At 37.4% G+C, this 19,344-nt stretch overlaps 1 protein-coding gene across 2 annotated transcripts in view; it reads right to left on the reverse strand.

Moving 5' to 3' along the window:
• Positions 1-19,344, reverse strand: part of LIN9 (lin-9 DREAM MuvB core complex component) — a 40,064-nt gene that overhangs the window by 14,465 nt on the left and 6,255 nt on the right. Inside the window, exons 2-7 of one of the 2 annotated variants that reach the window (XM_035562928.2) lie at positions 14,314-14,346; positions 13,145-13,239; positions 9,572-9,676; positions 7,569-7,702; positions 4,836-4,961; positions 51-208 (exon numbers count right to left, since the gene is read on the reverse strand). In XM_035562928.2, the coding sequence (XP_035418821.1) occupies positions 51-208; positions 4,836-4,961; positions 7,569-7,702; positions 9,572-9,676; positions 13,145-13,239; positions 14,314-14,346 (651 nt within the window). The remainder of the gene's footprint in view (positions 1-50; positions 209-4,835; positions 4,962-7,568; positions 7,703-9,571; positions 9,677-13,144; positions 13,240-14,313; positions 14,347-19,344) is intronic. The other variant, XM_035562933.2, reaches the window with a different exon arrangement.

Genomic DNA, 19,344 nt, shown 5'->3' on the forward strand with positions numbered 1-19,344 from the left:
CTAAATTTTGCAGAATCTTGGTTTTTATTTGTTTGTTTTTAAGAAGTTACCTGTAACTTTTGTTCCTATTACAAGTGGTAATGGAATTTCTTCTGGAAGATCTTTGAACTGTGAAATATCTGCAACTTTACGCTGCTGCAAAAGCCTTATTTTCTGCCGCTTCTGTTTTAACGCTGATCTCTCTTCCTCAAAGAAGGCAGAGGAACATCTATAATACAATTAGGTAAAACTATACTTAAATTCAACACTGAAAACATACATACACAAAGACATAACAAATAAATAAGCACAGTTTACAACTCATCGAGAGAAAATGAAAAAGTCTGAAGTGCTCAAGAGAGAACAATTTCAGTGAACAGATTTAGACAGCCTGAGTCCCCAAAATTATCCTAGAATAACAGTTTACTTAAAAACAAAGAAAAAAAAAACAACAACAAACACTCAGAAATGCTGTTTGCATTAGTATTTCAGAAGAGTACAACTTTTTAGGACTTTTTCTACTTACAGTGATCCACCTGGTCTCACAACAAAGCTAAAGCAGGTCTCACATCCAGCCTACCCTGAATACTAGTTCAGTGTTTGTACTCAGAACTTACTGTGAGGTCTCTGCCTGCCATTTCTTGCCAATACAGAATAGAACCCATTGGATCAGTTAGATCAGTTAAACTGACTTAAACTGACTTTGTAAGAAAGAGTGTTAGGCTCAACATAAAACGTCACTTCCTTGCCTCTTCTACTTGCATACGTGCAGAGTACAACTCAGATACAAAAATCTCTATTATGCAGGTGAATTGCTCTGACATTGATCACAGTAACAGTATAAATTTGTTTGAACGTGGGCTACTGTGTAAAAATCAGATAACCTCTAACAGTTCACACTTCACTTTGCTTTGGTCCCAAAGCCCTTACTTGTTTTTATCCATTTTCATTGTAATCTACTGATGCATGAGGAGAATACTAAAAGCATAAAGACATTAGAATTTGATCCTATCTATTGTTCCTTGTTAAAAAGGAATATAATTCTTGTGTCAACAACAGAAGCCCTTTAAAAAAGGAAAACAGGTTGCTACTGTAGGTCTGCTTAATTGCAGAAGTAGTTATTAATGAAATAATTTACTACACCTTTCTTAATTGCTTTACTGCAGTCAAGTGCAATTTAAACATTCTCTGTAGAACGTCTGTAGGTATATACTGATTACTGATCAATAAGAAGTGCTACTTTACAAGACTGTTTTAGAAGACACTGATAACTCCTCCACTGGTTCCTATCACTATACTGTCAACTATTTTCCATTTTAAAACCTTTCAAGATCTTGCTTCGTTATTTATCTATCATGTAGCACTGAGCAGTCAGCTCCTATTTGCAAATCTGCTTATTACTCTTACTATATGATGAAATAAACATTCTTATGCTTTCTGTATACCCTTCACTCAAAGAATTTCAAAAAGCCATTTTTCTGTTCTCCAAAATTTCTCTTTCTTGCAGTACGTATGATTTCTCTTAAGCTGCCAACGTGCTGAGACCATTTCCTTTCACACCAAGCAGCAGTTTCACACTTGCTGTCTATGTGCATACACATATTTTGCCTTTTATCTTATTCATGGTTTCAAAGTTCTTATGGGGCATGAACCTGAACCATCTGTTTTGATCAATATGTACATTAAACACAATGAGATCTAAGCCCCAGGAAAGACATACAAAAATGCATGAACAGAAATAAACTGAAGCTATGGTGTACTTCTGCTAGACCTGGGCAGTAATGCACTGCAACAAAGGTTCTTTTTCAAGATTTTCAAATCCCTATTTGTTGTATAGTCTATAAACATATAGTAGATTGAGCAATTGTGGGGGTGTGTCCACTCACTGGTTTACCATTGAAGAGCAGAATGAATTTACCTTGGAGTTGTGTATTGCCTCGTGATCCTCATTAGAAATTCAAACTATCTGGAAAGGATATAGTAGAGATATATGGTGGTTGGGGGATTTATGCAAAGCTTATTTGGATATTGCTATTTAAAGACATTATTTGCCCCGTATTTACTACTGGGGAGGAACAAGTGTGAAATGGGGCTTGTCATGTGCTCTAAATGTCAAGTAGCAAAATGCAGGTCAGGGCATTTCAATTCCATTGAGGAGAACAGTGACTAATCACAGCAAGCCAAAAAAAAAAAAGGGAGGAAAAAAAAGGGCCAAGAATAGACATAATCAACGACACTGAAGGCCCTACAACATAAACGTTATGAATGTTTCTCTACTAGCCCAGATGTTCTCAAACAGACTCTTTCCCAAATGCTGTGGGTCATGGAGGTAGAAAGTATTTGCAATGTATTTCTGCCTTCTGTTACAGGAAGTCTCCAAGCCCTTCTCCCTCAAAATGTCCTTTAAAAAGGTCCTCTCATCTTTGTACCATTCCTATGAAAAAAAATGAAGGTGAAAACTATGGTAGAGATCACATTGCAACCTCTTTAGTTTTCCACAGAGACTTATTTAAGAGGTTGAACACTCTTTTAGGCTTCTACCTTGGTCACAAAAGTTTGAACACGGGAATCATCACCATCATACAATGTCAGGACAGGCATATCTAAGCTTAATTCACATCCATTCCTATTTCACAACCCCACTGAAATTTATATAGAGTAGACAAGACTAACTATTACCTCTTCCTTTTCTTGGAGTATATCTTTCCCCAGAGTCTACTGGAATCTTACAAGCTTTGCAGGCTCCCAGGAAGAATACTGTTGTGCCAACCAACCACACTGTTGCTGGTGTGATAGGACATTTAAAGTAGCAGCAGACATAAGAAAATATTACAATATATTTAACACAAAATGGAAGAAGAAGAAAGACAACCATGTGCACAGCTATCACACAGAGAAACTATTATTCTCTCTGCCATTAACACTGTGAATGTAATATGTCGTATGTTTTTTCCTCCCTCCAGGGAAGATACTGGTATGGCCATGGAATTTGCCTTACTTGCATATGACCGAGGACAGACAAGACATTTCTAACAGAATAGTAATGTCAAAAGACTTTCCTCTAGAACTAGATGAAAACTGTCTTGAAAAAGCATTCAACTGATATAGAATCATTCAAAACCTGTTATAACTGAACCCAAGGACTTCTCCAGAGATCTTGAAAAATGTTGCCAGTATTTCTTTATTTTTAATTATTAAAGAAATGAAAAACAAACAAATGCCTATTTTAGGCTGACAAAAAGCAAGATCTCATAATCTTTTGGTTAACAAACAAAAACAGACTCTACATCCAGTCAAGTGCTTGTAGTTTAGAATTGATGTAAAAGAACTTCCTGACCATTTAGAACTGTGGCTTCTTAAGCATGAGGCTCCCTTTTCAAAAAAAAAAAAAAAAAGACTATACGACAGCTTAACAAAAAAAAGTATATACATCTATTATATAGGTACTTACTTTTGGCAAAAGTCAAATGAATAAGAGTACATGATGATTTAAGCTCCAGCTACACCAACTCCCTCTCAGTGGGAAGCATAATGATAGAAGAACTAAAAACTCACAATTAAGCTTAAATGATATGAACACCATTCCAAAAGGAGCTATTTTTAAGGTGTCTCTGCTGCCTTCCACACAGTAGCATTTATAATTATGTAAAGCCGTTTACGGCCATGTAAGATTAAATAGCCTCCATCAGACAAAATACGATCTGACTCGATACAGTGATCTATGAAATTGATTTAGTGCTTTAGTTTGCATATTTAGTAATTTATATAAATAAACCAGTCTTTTCTTACCTGAACACTACTTGCACATTTTTTTCTCCTGATCTTAAAGAATTTAGGGAGTCACAGACTGGTTGAGCTTGGAAGGGATCTTTGGAAGTTACTTGGTCCAACTCCCCTGTTCAAACAGGAACACTGAGAGCAGGTTGCTCATGACCACATCCAAATGGCCTTTGAGCAACTCCAAGGTGGGAGACTCCACAGCTTCTCTCATCAACCTGTTCCAGTGCTCAATCACCCTCACGGTAAAAATCTGATTCCTTACATTCAGACAGCACCCTCCCCTGTGTTTCAGTTTGTGGCCACTGCTTCTTACCCTGTCTCTAGACATCACTGAAAAGAGCCTGTCCTTTCACCTTCCCTTGAGGGATTTATACACACAGATGAGATCCCCCCTGAACTTTCTCTTCTCTATCCTAAATTGTATAGATTCTGTGAAAAGACTGAACTGAATCATTGGGTTTAAAATCTAAGAATTCTTAATCAGAGAAAAAAATATGCTTTTCATTCAACTCTGGATTCTCATCTGTGATGTTCAATATTATATGGGTGACTTTCCCCGCCCCTGTTTTGACAGCCAGGAGAAGTTGAGGATCTTAAAAAATGGTTTAAAAAACAATTAAAAAAACGAGAAGAAAACATGCATTTGTTCTCCCCACCAAGAGCTAGTTATATCCAAAAAACATGCAGTAGAAAATTGGCCTGGCTTCATGCCAGGAAGCAATGCAACATGGAAGATAGAGTAATAATTTCAACATAGGCTAGCTTGAACACTCAAGTTATCTAGGATGGGAAGAGAACATTTAAAGTACAGGCTCATCAGAACTGCATGGACTGAACACACATACACACAAGGAATGGGAGGGGGGTGGGAAGCAGTGTGCGCACTCTGAGAAAACCATTTCAATAAAAAGTTGTTCTACACTCAGCTATTATTTAGCTTTACTACCTGCATGCAAAATAATTCAAAAAAGAACAATTCAGGTAACATGAAAACTACATGTAATCGTTGACTGAAGAAGAAGAGAGAGGGAAAGGGAAAGGGTGAGGGAAAGGGAGAGGTAGGGGGAGAAAATTACCTCCGTGGTTTTCCCATCAATCGTCTGATTTTTCCCCACTCTACTCTCGTCAATTTTCTGGTTTTCAAGTTTGGAAAGGATTCTTTCAGGCATACACAGAAATCATTATCTCCTTCAAATAGTGGTCTGTTAAAACATCAAAAGAAACTTCAGCAAAGCCAATGAAGTGTCATGAAAGTACTGCAACCCACTAAAGGAAACCATAAACATATGGTGAGGTATTAAGAGTAACGGAAAGGACAATAGGTGCAGGGTGGTACTGAGGAATAGAAAAAATAGTAGCCTTTTCATAAATTCATTCAATTATAAACCAGATTTTCAACAGAGGGTTCCAAAAATACAGGAAATTGAGCCAACTTGTCATTGTCAGTAGCTATACAGGAGACTTTTATTCTACCACAGCGTGGCTCCATGATAAAGCAGAGGATCACTATTACAGAAGTGACAGTTTAGAGAACCTACCTACACAAGTTATGAATTTTTCTTTGATGCTATGACCTGTCATAACACAACGATATACCTTATGTTTTATGACTGTCTTTTACTTTGTAGTACCACATTCTTCTTGGGCTGAGGAGACAAGGGAGCAGCAATGGATATGCCTGCCTAATAGCAGGTTAATGATTAAAGACCATAGCAAGTGAAATAAATCTCACCTGGTAAGAGCAAGAGAATAACTGCATCCTAGGTAAAGCCACTTTCCTGTATTCTCTACAGGGTACTGGGGTTTAAGAGGGAAATATCCCAAAGAGAGAGGATCTTGGAAGCAACACCACTTTCAACTGAATGTGTCAGGTGTCAGGAGAGAGGGAAGGTTCATGGAGATAAGGAAACTCAGGCAAGAATGGAAGAGTATTTTTACAGTAAAAGGATCTGCAACTGTGGCATGAAATGACAGTAAACTGCTAAGGATGATCAATGGCGCTCAAGAAAAAATAAAACCTTTATACACTTATCTTTATCTAGTTTTAGTGTCTTTAACATTAGCATCTAAGAAAGTTGTAAAGAACAATTTTTTTTTTTTTAAGAGAAAATCTGTATTTGATTTTTTTTTAAACTGTCACTTGACTTTAAACAGGTGAACTATAAACACATTGATAGGACTGGAAGGTCTGCGATGTGGTGTAAGCAAGCTACAGCTGTATCTGGTTCTGGGGGGGTCTATGATCACTGTGGTAGTAAGCTGTTCTTTAGATGTCTCTAGGTGTGTCAGAAGCTTACAGGAAACCATCCTACATATAGCACTGTAGACAGAATCCAACTGAAACAGCCTCAATAATCTAATAATCACAGATGATATATAATCAGATGATAGCTTGATACATTAAAATATTTTTAAAACTTATGGCAGGCATTTAAATAGATGATGTCAATTGAGAATAAGATTTGATTAAAATACGTTGAGCTTTGTAGAGAGTGCCGTATTTCATCAGCTGACAGCTCTATGCTTTAAACTCTTCTGTGCTTCATATTGTCTAGATCGTATCACTCGCAACATAAATCAGTTTTTCTTCTGCAGATATGTACTTTCTTAGTAAGCTATACTATATCTTAACATAATCATACCAGTGTATGCTTGTAATGTAAGATAACTATCAAAAAGGTTTTTAGAGTCACCCACTAAACACAAATTTTAGTTTACTGATAGACCTAAAGCTCCACAGACAATTATTTGAGAAAAAAAAAAGTTCTTGGACTGTTATAAATATCAAAATTATAAGCATCAGATATTAAAATTACTACTAGGAATAATAAGGTTTTTGTTTGTTTGTTTTCCAAATAAGACCAAGGGGGAAAAAAAAGTATGTAAAGACTACTTCTTTCAAAATAACTTCCACAGAAAAATTATAAACAAACTAAAATGAACATGCAGTTTTTCTGCTTGAGGTAAACATATCCTAAAATGTTCTTCTGTTGCAATGACTGCCTGCTGAAGGAAAAGAGCTACAGTAATACTGATTAAAATAGGAAAAAAGAACAATTTTATTATGAAAAAATTCTGGAAAAGAATGCTTGTAAACTCTGAAGCCATCCTTTTGAATATTGAATGTTAGCGTTTCATATATTAGTCAACCAGTAACAATTTTTACATTTTAGAATTTTTAGTTTTTACTTGATTAGGGACTAAATTAAAATGGTTCTTTCAAACAATTCATACCACCTTGCCACTGGTGTTAAGAGAACAAGTGCCAAAAGACTGAAGTACAGACTGTGGAAACAATCTAAGCGCTATAGATTAGGAGATCCAGGAAAGATCTGACATGTAGAGGTGACCTGAATAGTCATAACCCAGCACTCTGTTAGTGATCACAGTAAAAACAGGATAATGGGAAATAAATATACAAAATAAAAATGTATAACTTTCAGGGAAGCAGCATCTTACAAAGAAGCAGTCTCCTTTCCATCTCCATTTAGTACCACTGATCCAAGGGCTCACAAAAGCTAAAGTGTTCTGATAACTTCAGGCTTCAGAAGATAAAAGTACATGAATAAAATCTTCTATTTGGTAGAGGCAGAGATCATAAAAAGAAAAATATTTCCATGAAGGAAGACATTCCATAGAAGACTAAAAGAGCTACCCAAGTAGGTTGCTCATTATAAAAACAAAAAAATTTTTCAAGATCTAAAAATTTAAGAATGAACTTTGGCATGTTTAACCAGTATATGGAAAATTGTAGCTCAATTTCAGAAAACTACTTGTTTTTATACTAATAATATATAAAGAATACATACTTATCTATATTTGAGTAGAACCATTCATATATGCACCACTTGTGAGCTTTAGGAAGTTTGAGCAGGTTACGAAGCCGTAAACCAATCTTCTGTGATGCCTTCTTGTCTGGTGTTGGCATTGTTGTATTAAACTTCTATACAATAAAATAAAGGAAACAGTTAAACATGGTCTAATATTCTTCAATATTCAAATTATTAAACTAGGTTTTCTTGATAAAAATTCATATATTAATAACTGTTACATCTTCATTGCACATATTGTTTCATGACAATTTTTTGTGTTGCAGATGTACAATTGTCCTTACTGCACTATATCAGCAATGCAATCAAAACAGATGGCAAACTTTAACAGGATCAATATAAATTATCTCTACGTGAAGCTCTTCTAAGGAAAAGATTTTCCAGCATTGAAACTACAACAGTATTGGCACTAACTACACGCAGACCTCAAATGTTTGAGGCACCACTGAACATTGTTTCAAGTTGGCATGTGTGATTTGGTGACTCAAATGCCAGCAACGCCAACTCCCTCATTTGCACTAGTGATTCCACTCTTACTAATTTGATGTAATCAAGTCAAAGCCCTGAGCAGAGCGTCGCCTTTTTATAAAAAGGAAGAGTACCTAGCATGGACATAATCAAGTTTTAACTAGGTTTGAAAGCTATTTTATAAATCCCAAAACAAGGCATTTGTCTTAGATCACATGCATACTACACAATGCTGTGTTTAAACAAGACTGTGGAAAAATAATTCTGTAATTTCCTTGCAGGGATGGCTATCTTAACTGACAGAAAAACTTACTCGAAAAAACAGGTTTTCGAGAATATTAGTTTAACTGGGTCCCCATGCCATAATTAGTTGTTATCCTTGTCTAAATGCTCAAAAACGACATTGAGCAGCAGCAATAATAGAATAAAGCATAAAGTTGCCATCCTGTTGGCTCCTGCTGCGCTGAAGTACTGCCTTCTAGATACAGTTCCACTTTCTTCTGCTGGAACTTCAGGAAACAAAGCCTAGCACAATGGCAAGATCTGTGAGCTACAGTAGCTGCAATCTCTCACAAAGGTTTATCTAGCAATCCACAGGACATCCTGAACCAGACATTTAAGTACAAACTAACTGGGCTTAGGACATTAACCAGGCCTTTCTACTGTTAAGAAATCATAGTAGCAAAAGAGAAAAATGCCTTGGTCCTCATCTCTGACAAAACGGACCCAGCAAAACAGCAATTGCTAAGTCTTCCCTATTCTACACTACGCACTACAGTTCAGAAAGGAAGTAAGACCAGTGTTCAAATACTATCTTTTCGGTGTGGCAAATCCAGGCTCATAAGGTGACGGTACATACAGAGAAGTGATTTGGATGACAAAGGTATTACAGAGTCAATTCTTTGAGACAAAGAGATGTTGCCCTGTCTAACACAGCAAATAAAGGGTGAGAAAAATTACTGCTGCTCTTTCATGCTATACCAAGGAGTAGACAAGTAGAAGAATAGAAAACCAAGCTGTTTGAAGTGGAGGACAGTATCGTTACAGGATCAAGAAGGTGCAGATGGCCATGAATACATTTTGGCTACTAATCTAAAGCTAGTTCCTACCTATTGGAACACAAAGTTCTACAGCAGCCTTCTAAATGATGTAGTTAGTTTGTGGAAGAACCGTAGTCAGTTTTTAACTGAAGTGGAAAAAATTTGTGCAGATTACAGAATGTGATTGTTCACAGGAGCCAGATAGGCAATTACGGACTGCTTTCTAGCTCTGTATGCTTATGTCCAGGGTCAAAAAGAACAAGTACTCTCACAAATAAACTTAGGAACCCAGTTGTGAGGAAAAAAATACAAATCTGTTTTGAATTGTGGCTTACTCCTAGCAACAGCTTTCCTCACAGGCATATTCATAAACTGATAATGCAACTTGAAAAGCAAATATATTCTAATCTTCAGCTAACACAGATAGGCTTGTTCCCCTTTTTGGTAAAAAAATATCTGCATACATGTAGGTACCTGTGGAACCATCGCAACCTTCTGATTTCTTTTGGGTGACCTTGTGTTTATTTGTCTGTCATCTTCTTCACAGAAGAGTCGACTCCGTTTTGAATTTCTGAAGGGCTGCACGTATCAAAATTAAGAATGAATTACAAGAAAAAACACTGATTTCTCTGTACATGCACAGAATTCACAGTGATAGAAATGGAACGTGTTTTCTCTTGACACCTACTGGATTTAAGGCACACGGTACACAATAAATAGTGCCTCCTAGCAGTTAAAAACCTAAGGGCTGAAAGAAGAGAGGAAGGAATTTAAGATTCTGGGCTTTCCAATGCAAACTATAACCCATTACTGTACTGCTGGCTCAGTTCCACTGAAGAATTTAGAACCTGACTCTCACTTGTTTCCAGACAAGTTAGGTGTCTAAACACTTTTGTATCAAAGCTTAAAATAGTACTTGTTTATAAGCACATCTCTCTAGCAGTTTGTTCTAAATTTGGGGTAAAAATGTTTATTCAAACTGTGTTTTGGTATGTTAGCTTTATATAAAATTTCTTTCAATAACTTCTTATGAGTCTAATAAAGTGTTTTATTTATTTATTTATTTTTAAACTCACTGAAAATGCCTACGCTGCAAAATGCTAAGAAGCTAATGGCTGAAGAAAGCAAAGCTTGAGTAAGTTATATAAAAACATCAGATGAGAGAAGAATTTAGAATTTATGCTAAAATTTACTTGTGTGGTGGTAAGATGTTATAGCTCAAAGAGAATCAGAAGGCTGACTGAAAATGAGAAATCATATTGCAAATATATGTCATGAAAATTGTCTCCCCCTTTTCAACCACTTCTGTTTAGTTATTCCACAAAATTTAACTCTACGACAAAAAAAAAGAGCTTTCAACGAGGACAAAACAGTAACCTATGACTGGCTATTAGTGCTGAAAGCAGGAAGCTTTCCCTTCAGTGAAGACTTTGTGGCCCAGCACAGGAGCCAGCTACAACTGAGAGGTCTCTCCTTTGCAGAACTCCAAGACTGCACTACGTAGCATTCCTTGTAATTCAAAATATTAACAAAGGTGATGAGTAAAGGCCAAATAAATGCAGATTTTGCTTCTTTCAGTAGAAATGGTGGAAATGCTACAAATTGTATGCAAATCGCATAGGTATGAAACCTGTAGCACCCAAATGCAAAGAATACTGATGACAGATAAGCCCTACATATTTTATAAATATAATTACACTGGTGTATTTAAGTAACAGCAGTGCCATATATGTGCTAGACACCTAAGAACATTCAGCACACAAAAGAAGGAAACTCCTATTCCTTGTATACTTTACAAACAGAAAAGAGATGCACACTGGCAAGGGAACCATACAGTGCCCACAGCACATTAGCACAGTAATTAGTTTACCATGTTAATTTTTCTGGATGCTGTTTTTCTCTCTGCACATGAATGCATTGAGTTCTTTTCTTCCAATTTATTAGATCTTAAAAACAATGTTAGATTTCAATTACAACTTTTTCTTTCTTTTATACCATCTCTGCTGTCCTTGAAAAACCATGATCATAAAAAAAAAAAGGTCAGAACTAGTCTAACTTTTGAGCAAGGAAATAAATCCACAAACCTGTTTCAACAATAAAAAACTCTTACATCACTAAACTCCAATTTTTTTTTTTTTTTTTTTTTTAATAACAGAGTTCTGCCCACAGGACAAGGCGTCAGGTTCTCTTGAATATTTGCAAATATATTTTGGTCCTGATATTTGAAGTGCTGATTCTAGAACAACATTTTTTTCCTCACAAACGTCTTGGTGGCACTATACCCCATGAACATCACGTGCCAACACAGGAACACAAATACTCCATCTAGACAAAACATGAAAGTTCCTTCAACCTTACACTACGGCCATGTTACAGATCAAGTGAACTGTTTTATAACCCTCAACAAAAGCTCCTGAATTCTATTCTAAGGAACTATCCAAAACAACAAACTTTTATCAGTCTGGATAACAAGTGCCTAACAGCAGAATAAAAGAACAGGTGTTGAAAGGAAGCATCATCTACCTTAGCTGAACAGGTCAGGCATTTTGGGGAAGAGTTTTCAATTGGTAGTACAACATATCTGCAAAACTTCCAGTGTGCATGGAACTCAACCTAGTATAGAAGACTACATTGCAACATGGGCCACTGCTAAAACATCAGTCTATCCTCTGATCATGTCCCAGCTTTCTAGAGAATACTGAGTCAAATTCAAAGTTTGAATCCTTATTTTCAATACCTACAGGTAGCATACCTGAAGACTAACAAAGTTTTGATACAAATATTATGGCTTAACGTGAATTCCAGCAGGAAGTAAGGGCCACCACAAAGTTCCAGTCACTGTCTGGAACTGCATTTTGTAGACCTTTGTAGTTCTCCAGCATAAGCACATAGCAACATGTAAACATATACCTGCATGAATCCTACCAAAATAAATACCTTCTCTGTGTAAGTTTCTCTCTTCAGGGATAAAAATCACAGAACAAACTACACAGGAGATGTTAGCCACGTTGCTTAATGCTCTACTGGATGCTTCTCAGATATTTTGATTACGTGGAGAGCAGGCAAGTACCATAGTTTCTAAACAAAATTCTTCCCTTCGAGTAAGCAAGCAGTTCATAATAAACAAACAACTTGTGATTTGAATAAAAACCAGGTGAGAATTGGCAAGTTGGTTGCAGTTATTGTGGAAGAAGGCAGCACCAAAAGAACATAGGAGAAAGATCTGCATAGCTGTTGAGGGAGCATATCATATACTCTCCAGGGTGTTGTAGAAAGAGCACGCAGTAATACATATGTAAACAAACAAGGCATCAGGTGTGATATAGCTGTTGGCAAAACCAAACCAAAAATCAAGTAACTAGGTAAGGTAGGGGAAGTCCAGAATAATCTAGGAAAGTCTGAACTTGGTACAATGGGGAAAGAAATGACAATGGAATGTTTCAGAAAGGTGGAAACGGTCAACCTAAACAATGGGGGAAGCCTTGGAGACTTCAAGGCCTTTACCTTTACCTTTCATTCCCCCACTCCAAGGTCATTCTTTAACTTAAGGTCCCCTTATGAGTCCTCTCAGAACCCTGCAGGACATTTCCCTAACATTTCTTTATTTTTATTAAAATCTCTCCCGCAGAAGGCACAATGATAGAAGTGCGCTCTGATGTTTTCTCTTCCTTTTCCTTATGCATCAGTTCTCAGCCAAAATTAGAAATGAGAGATTTCATGAGATAAAGCAAATGGTTGATAAGAAGTGGAGTTTCTTACGTTCAAGGTCTGTAGATTCAGTACAGACATTTCACACATTTTCTCGACAAAAGAGAGAGAAAATGATTATGAGCTATCTTGAACAAGGTCAGCAATTTAGTTAGTTTGCTTATTCATTTATGAAAAATGCTTTCAACTCATGCTGAAACTGTGTAGACTGCTTTCGAAGGATACAGTTTAACATTCTAAGATTATGAAAGTATGAATTCTCAAACTTTCTGATCCTTACATTTGATTAACTTTACAGTATTTAACCAATCTAAAAGTTGTCTTTTTACTGCTTCTTACCATTTCCGCAGCAGAACCAGCATTCTTGCTTTTCCAAATGGGTGTTTTCTGGAGAGAATTATATTTTTCATTCCACGAATTGGATAAGCTTCCCTCTGTTGTGAAGAATTTGTGCCATTAATATACATAGCCATATGTGTGTGTGTTTTAACAGAGCTATTACCCAAAAGCTAGCATAACATCATCGTCCACTAATATATCTTTTGTTATTTGCAGTGTCTTCTTTGGGTTCAACTATAAATGGATTTTAGATTTCAATATTTGTATTAAATTGTTCTGAACATTAACTAAAAAAATTGAAAGAAATTTTCAGTACAAGCAGAAACTTGAACAAAACTTTACTATTCCTGAAAAAAATAGATTTCAGGAACCTCCTTTGCTGGAATCAGTTACTTCCATTATTTCCACTTACCGGGGAACATGGATCTAGACAGCTTTATCATGGCTGTAACTGAATCTCGGAGAAGGTAAAGCTCTAAAAGACATGGCTACCTTCGTTTTAAAAAGTGATTAATAGAATGTACATCAACAAGTCAAACAAATTTAACTGAAATAAGCTATGTTAATTAAAACAGATTCAGCAGACCATGTCTTCTTCCTTGTGTAATATAAGACTCATAATATATAAAGAAATTTCTATTGTTGGGTAGATTGTAAGTGTTCAAAATTTGTATGTAATGTCCAGGAAAACAATTTCAAATAAAAGATATAAGAAAGATTTTTGAGTTAGTTTACAACTTGCTGACAGAAAACACAATGGATTTATGAATTTCCTTCCTAATGTAAATTTTGTCACATGTTTAGATCTCACTGAGAATCTCTCCTATCTCATCTTCAAGACAGAAAAAAATTACATCAATTTTCTCATCAAACCTGATGCCTAAGAAGGTACTTAAGAAGAAACACACTTCAGGAATGCCACCCAGAAGATTAGTGTCTAAATACACCACGACATATGCAGTTTCAACCACCAAGGATTATCAATCTACAGAATTAACAAGTAAACACAATAAAACTAATCATATTTTATGCCCCCTCCAAAAAAAAAAAACAACCAACAACACTTTTTCAGTGTTATTTTCTTGAAGTTTTTGAAGCCAGAAACTAAGCATGCCTAAAGGTCAGCATGGCTGTTTCATCTGTACATGTAAATAACATTAGTTGCTTACCTTTCAAGCTCACAAGTGCTTTTGCTGAAGAACCTGCAATAGAATACATCAGAAAATCCACATAAATCATAAGTTATTTCAAAGAATACAAATGCTGAGCACTTTTATTTAACACAGCAGATTCTGAACGGGCTTCATGTCCAATCTACATGCTCCCATGCAGTTGTAACTATATTATACAATTTACTAGGATACAGTAATTAACTTTTTTATTGTCCTACTAATTCAAAATTCTTCAATGCCAAAAAAATCCATGGAAGCTGCAGTTTAGGCAAGCTAAGCTTGAAACAAAAGTAGAGAGATGGCTAGCCCATTGCCCCCTGGTGGGAACTCCTTGCACAGAAATGCAGCAGTCGGTCATTAGAAATGTAGGTGTGAGCTTTATTCTGCTTTCACTGTTCCAACTGGGTAGCACATCCTTCAGAATTTTACTGCTCCTGCAAAACCTCTGCAGTGGTTTTGGGCCAGAAGGCACAAAGCCAAGCCTGACTGCTGCCCTCACGCTCTGCGATTTGCAAGTGTCTCTCTAAGAATAAACTGTTTGAATCAATTATATTAGGAGAAGGGAAAGATATTTCTGCTTGACGGTGCTTCAACATTCATGCTTTTCTTTCAAATCAGGTTTAACTTCCCGCATGTTCCACTGTTGCGACACCTTTCATTCTTGCATTGCATCCTCTTCTCCCCCTCACTTTCCCCAGGTTCCTCCTTCAGTTTCTCTTTGGAAATTCCATGAGAATTTTTGACTCCAAAGGTCTGAAAATCTCTTTGCTTGCGACTGTTCTGTATCTAAGTCCTAAACCCATTAACTTTATCGTGCCAAAGATCCTTCCCTCACTGGGACTCTTTCAAGGGAATATCACAGAGCCAAAAATGAATTATTGCCCCTTTCCACGAGAATGGAGTATTTTGGCTTCGGGTGGACCCTTGAAGAAAACACAGGTGTAGCAAGGACAAAAAAGACCAAAACACCTACTTTCCTTATTTTTTTCCCACATATTTTGTTCACTACCATCTCACTGTACTTTGTGTAGAAAAAAATAATACAAAATGAAAGTATTATTTGCAAACAGTTAAAAATATGCTTGAGTTTGAGATATAGAATTGAACTAGTTTTCACTCGTTGATGGCTTAGAGGGCCCCATCCCAGTGTCTTCCAAGCTGTTCAAATCTAACATGGCTATTACACATGGGATTAAATGTCAGAAATAAGGTGACAGACCTGGGCTGTACTGTTGCCCTTCCTACGCATTTCTGTTCTGATATATCACCTTTGACGGTTTGGAGGCCTAAAAGTGGCTGGTACAGGAACTCGCTTCTATGGTGACCTTGTTCACAGTGAATTCAGCTCTTGTAATGGAGGTGTGGCATGGTACTATTGATTTATACCTCAAAGATATTACAGGATTAATTAAAGCCATCGTGGGCATTTTTTTTTCAAGTATTTCATACTAATAACACATGCCATACACCGTGCTTGCATAAATACACAGATACCCTGCTATTCACTAGGAACGCAGTTCCGAACAGTACAAGTCATGTAACGGCCGCTGAAGAAACCTGTATCCTCCCCCCAAAAAATCGTGTAAGGGATGGTGGGAAATTTGTGCAGGGACTACTAAATACTCACAGTTTAAAAACATGGGGGGAAAGTACACGTCATTGAGGATGGAGAGGCAAAAGCTGTTATCATCAGTACTGTTAGATGGAGAAGATGCTGGCTTCTCAAAATGGAACACTAATCTGAAAAGTCTCAGGCATCTCACCTCAACACACAATGATTTCCTTTTTCTGACCATCTTCCTCATATGAATGACATTAAATCAATTCAGTCAAAGTTTAATTTGTCAACAACAAAAACGAAAAAATTCAGCAAGAAGCAGCAAAGCTGCTACAAGGGGATTCAGTCTCATAGGTGAAGTACCTGAGATTGCTAACCATCAAAGTTCGGTGCTTCACTGGTAAGACTGATGATGGTCAGTAGAACAGGGCATTAAATGACTGGCATCAAAATCAACAGGTGGAGAAGTGATGGACATCAGAATGCTACTGTGCTATCTTCCAGCTTTGTAAGATTACCACTCCAAACACCATTAGCTGCCAAGGTCTTATCCACTTGGCATAGCTAGGAATCAGTAAGTTGCCCCATAACCAAAATCCTCAACAGATGCATACTTAAGACAATTTTCATTTTTTTTCCCCACTTAACCTGAAAATGAAGTAATCTAAACAGAAAAGGGAATCTTTATTTAGAAATACGAGTGTCCAAATAAAGTTCATTATCTTATCAAACTTCAAGGAAAGCTGTACATTCCCCTGCGTTTTCCATTTAGTTTGGCAGTATTTTACGTACAAGCAGGGCCACAAAAACAAAAACTAGGATGATCTTCTGTGCAATAATGAGTTACGATAAAACATATTCAATATTTAACGCAGATAAAAGCATTTCAGAAACTATAAAAATTGCAGTGATTCAGAATACATTAACTTTTTAAAAACTATCCTAAGTTTTAGTTAGAAGAATTGTTGGATTTATAGTAGTGCGACCCCACATTCAATACCACTGATTTTATACACTCCTTCTGTTCTGAACAACAAATACATAATCAGTCTTTTTAAACAGCATTTTAATTATACAGACAAAGATTAAAGCAGAATCTAAACATGTGCTTGAATGTAAATACCTATTATAACAATGACATCTCATTTGTACAAACATCAAACACTTAAGAAATGGGTGGAAAGGATGAAAGAAGGCCTATCCATCGCATTGGATGTTACAACCAAAATCTAATTCTAGCTCCTCCCGGTTCAGATCATCATGGAAGCGACTCAATACTGAAAGTAAGAAAACCTCAGCCTAAGGTGGAAGTACAGGCAACTGACCCCAGCAGTGGAGCAGAAGTTAGGAGGTCTGCTTTCAATAGCCTACATGGTCATGTCACTCCATTGTGAACTGTGTGAGTGGCTTAGATGTGTTTTAGTACCCTGCTGAGTATAGGACAGTGGGGCTGAGCACACCCTCAGCAACTTTGCTGATGACACCGGGCTGTGTGGTGCAGTGAACGCGCTGGAGGGAAGGGATGCCATCCAGAGGGACCTAGGCAGGCTTGACGGCTGGGAACATGCAAACCTCATACAGTGCAAAGTCCTGCACCTGGGTCAGGGCAATCCAACATGAATATAGGATGGGCTATGAGCGGACAGAGAGCAGCCCTAAGGAGAAGGACTTGGGGGTGTTGGTGAAAAGCTCAACATGAGCCAGCAATGTGCGCTTGCAGCCCAGAAAGCCAACCGTATCCTGGTTGGCTTTTTTTTATTTTTATCCTTTTTATTTCCCTGGTCCTGCTGGCCACACCACTTTTGATACAAGCCAGCATGCCACTGGCCTTCTTGGCCACCTGAGCACACTGCTGGCTCATGTTAGCCAGCTGTCAACCAATGCCCCAGGTCTTTTTCTTCAGGGCAACTTTCCAGCCACTCTTCCCCAAGCCTGTTATCACTGCATAGGGTTGTTACAACCCAAGTGCAGGGGCATGACCCAAACACTTCGCCTTGCTGGATGTCACACAGCTGAACCTGGCCCATTGATCTAACCTGTCCAGGTCCCTCCACATAGTCTTCCTGCCCTCCAACAGCTCAACACTCCCACCTAACTTGGTATCATCTGCGAGCTTACTACGTGTGCACTTGATCCTCTCATTCGGATCACAGATAAAAACTTTAAGCAAAACCATCCCCAGCAGTGAGCCCTGGGGAATACCACTGGTGACCAGCCACCAACTGGACTGCGCTCCAGCTTCACTTATCGCTGCACTTGGCTGTTTGCATTTCATCAGAAAATCTGCAGAAAGATATTCTACAATGAAGCAAAAACATCACAGCTTCCTATTCGCTTCTCTGCTTACCGTGGTTCTCAGAGTCTATTTTTCCTTTGATGGTGATTACATAACATTATTTTTGCAATTTGTTTCAGCTCCTCTTTAAGGTGCCTTCCAACCCAAACCATTCTATGGTTTTATTGCTTTGCTTACATTGCTAGTAAATGCATTACTTGAACACAGTGTCCATATTTGACAGTTTGAAAAATTGGGAGAGGATTCTGCACAGAGCTAGGAGGAAGACTGGAAGCTCTGAAGACATGCCTTCATGCAAAAAAGTCAAGATCCACCCAATCTTGTTCTTCCCAAAGAAGGTCAAGATCTGTAGTGACTGCAAATATCTACAGAGAAAGAGAATTCAGATCAGAAATAGCTCTGCAGCCTTCTCTTACAAGGAAAGATGTAAATAGATTTATTTGTTGAAAGATGACATCGGGTAAGTTTGGATTAGCAACAAATGCCAAAGTTTGCCACTTTTTGTACTAACTATGCTAAGGAAGGGCAACATGGACTCCCTACCATTTGAAATCTTTAAATCAAATTCACGTCTACTTTTAAAGGGAAAAGTGTAGTAGAAAAGGGAAACACAGAACTGATGCACTTATATTCCAAACACAATGGCCTTTTCTGGCCTTAAAAAAAAAAAAATCTGTAGAATATATGCACCACAGACGTGCAGTAAAAACAACTGTTACAGATTGCAAGGCATTTAATAGTCTCATAACAGGGAACTTACTAGTACCTAAAGAGTCAGGAGTAAGAGTATTTATGTTTTTACAACTCTAGTAAGAAATGATTTTCCGGAAGTCCATATAAAACTGAATCAAATAAAAAATCAACGTTAAAATAACGTTAAGTCTGACAGGTTTAACACTATAAGGACTATGTTTTTTCACACCAGACTGGACAGAAAAACTGGCAGCAGGGGCCATGCCGAGGGACAGCTCCCCCAGTCCCAAAGCACCTGGTCTGCCAGCCCCATCCACGCTCCAGCAGTCACTCCTCTTGCCCCAGCCTCGCTCTCCAAGCACCAGCTTATGGATATTGCCATGAAGATAACCTAAAACACCTCCTCTGACTGCTTTGCAAGCGCTATGAACAGGCTTAAAGAGGAATTCTGATAGCTTGCCCTCTAAATAGTATTTTTTTT

Source organism: Cygnus atratus, chromosome 3 (genome assembly GCF_013377495.2).
Source record: "Cygnus atratus isolate AKBS03 ecotype Queensland, Australia chromosome 3, CAtr_DNAZoo_HiC_assembly, whole genome shotgun sequence".
NCBI classification, from domain to species: domain Eukaryota; kingdom Metazoa; phylum Chordata; class Aves; order Anseriformes; family Anatidae; genus Cygnus; species Cygnus atratus.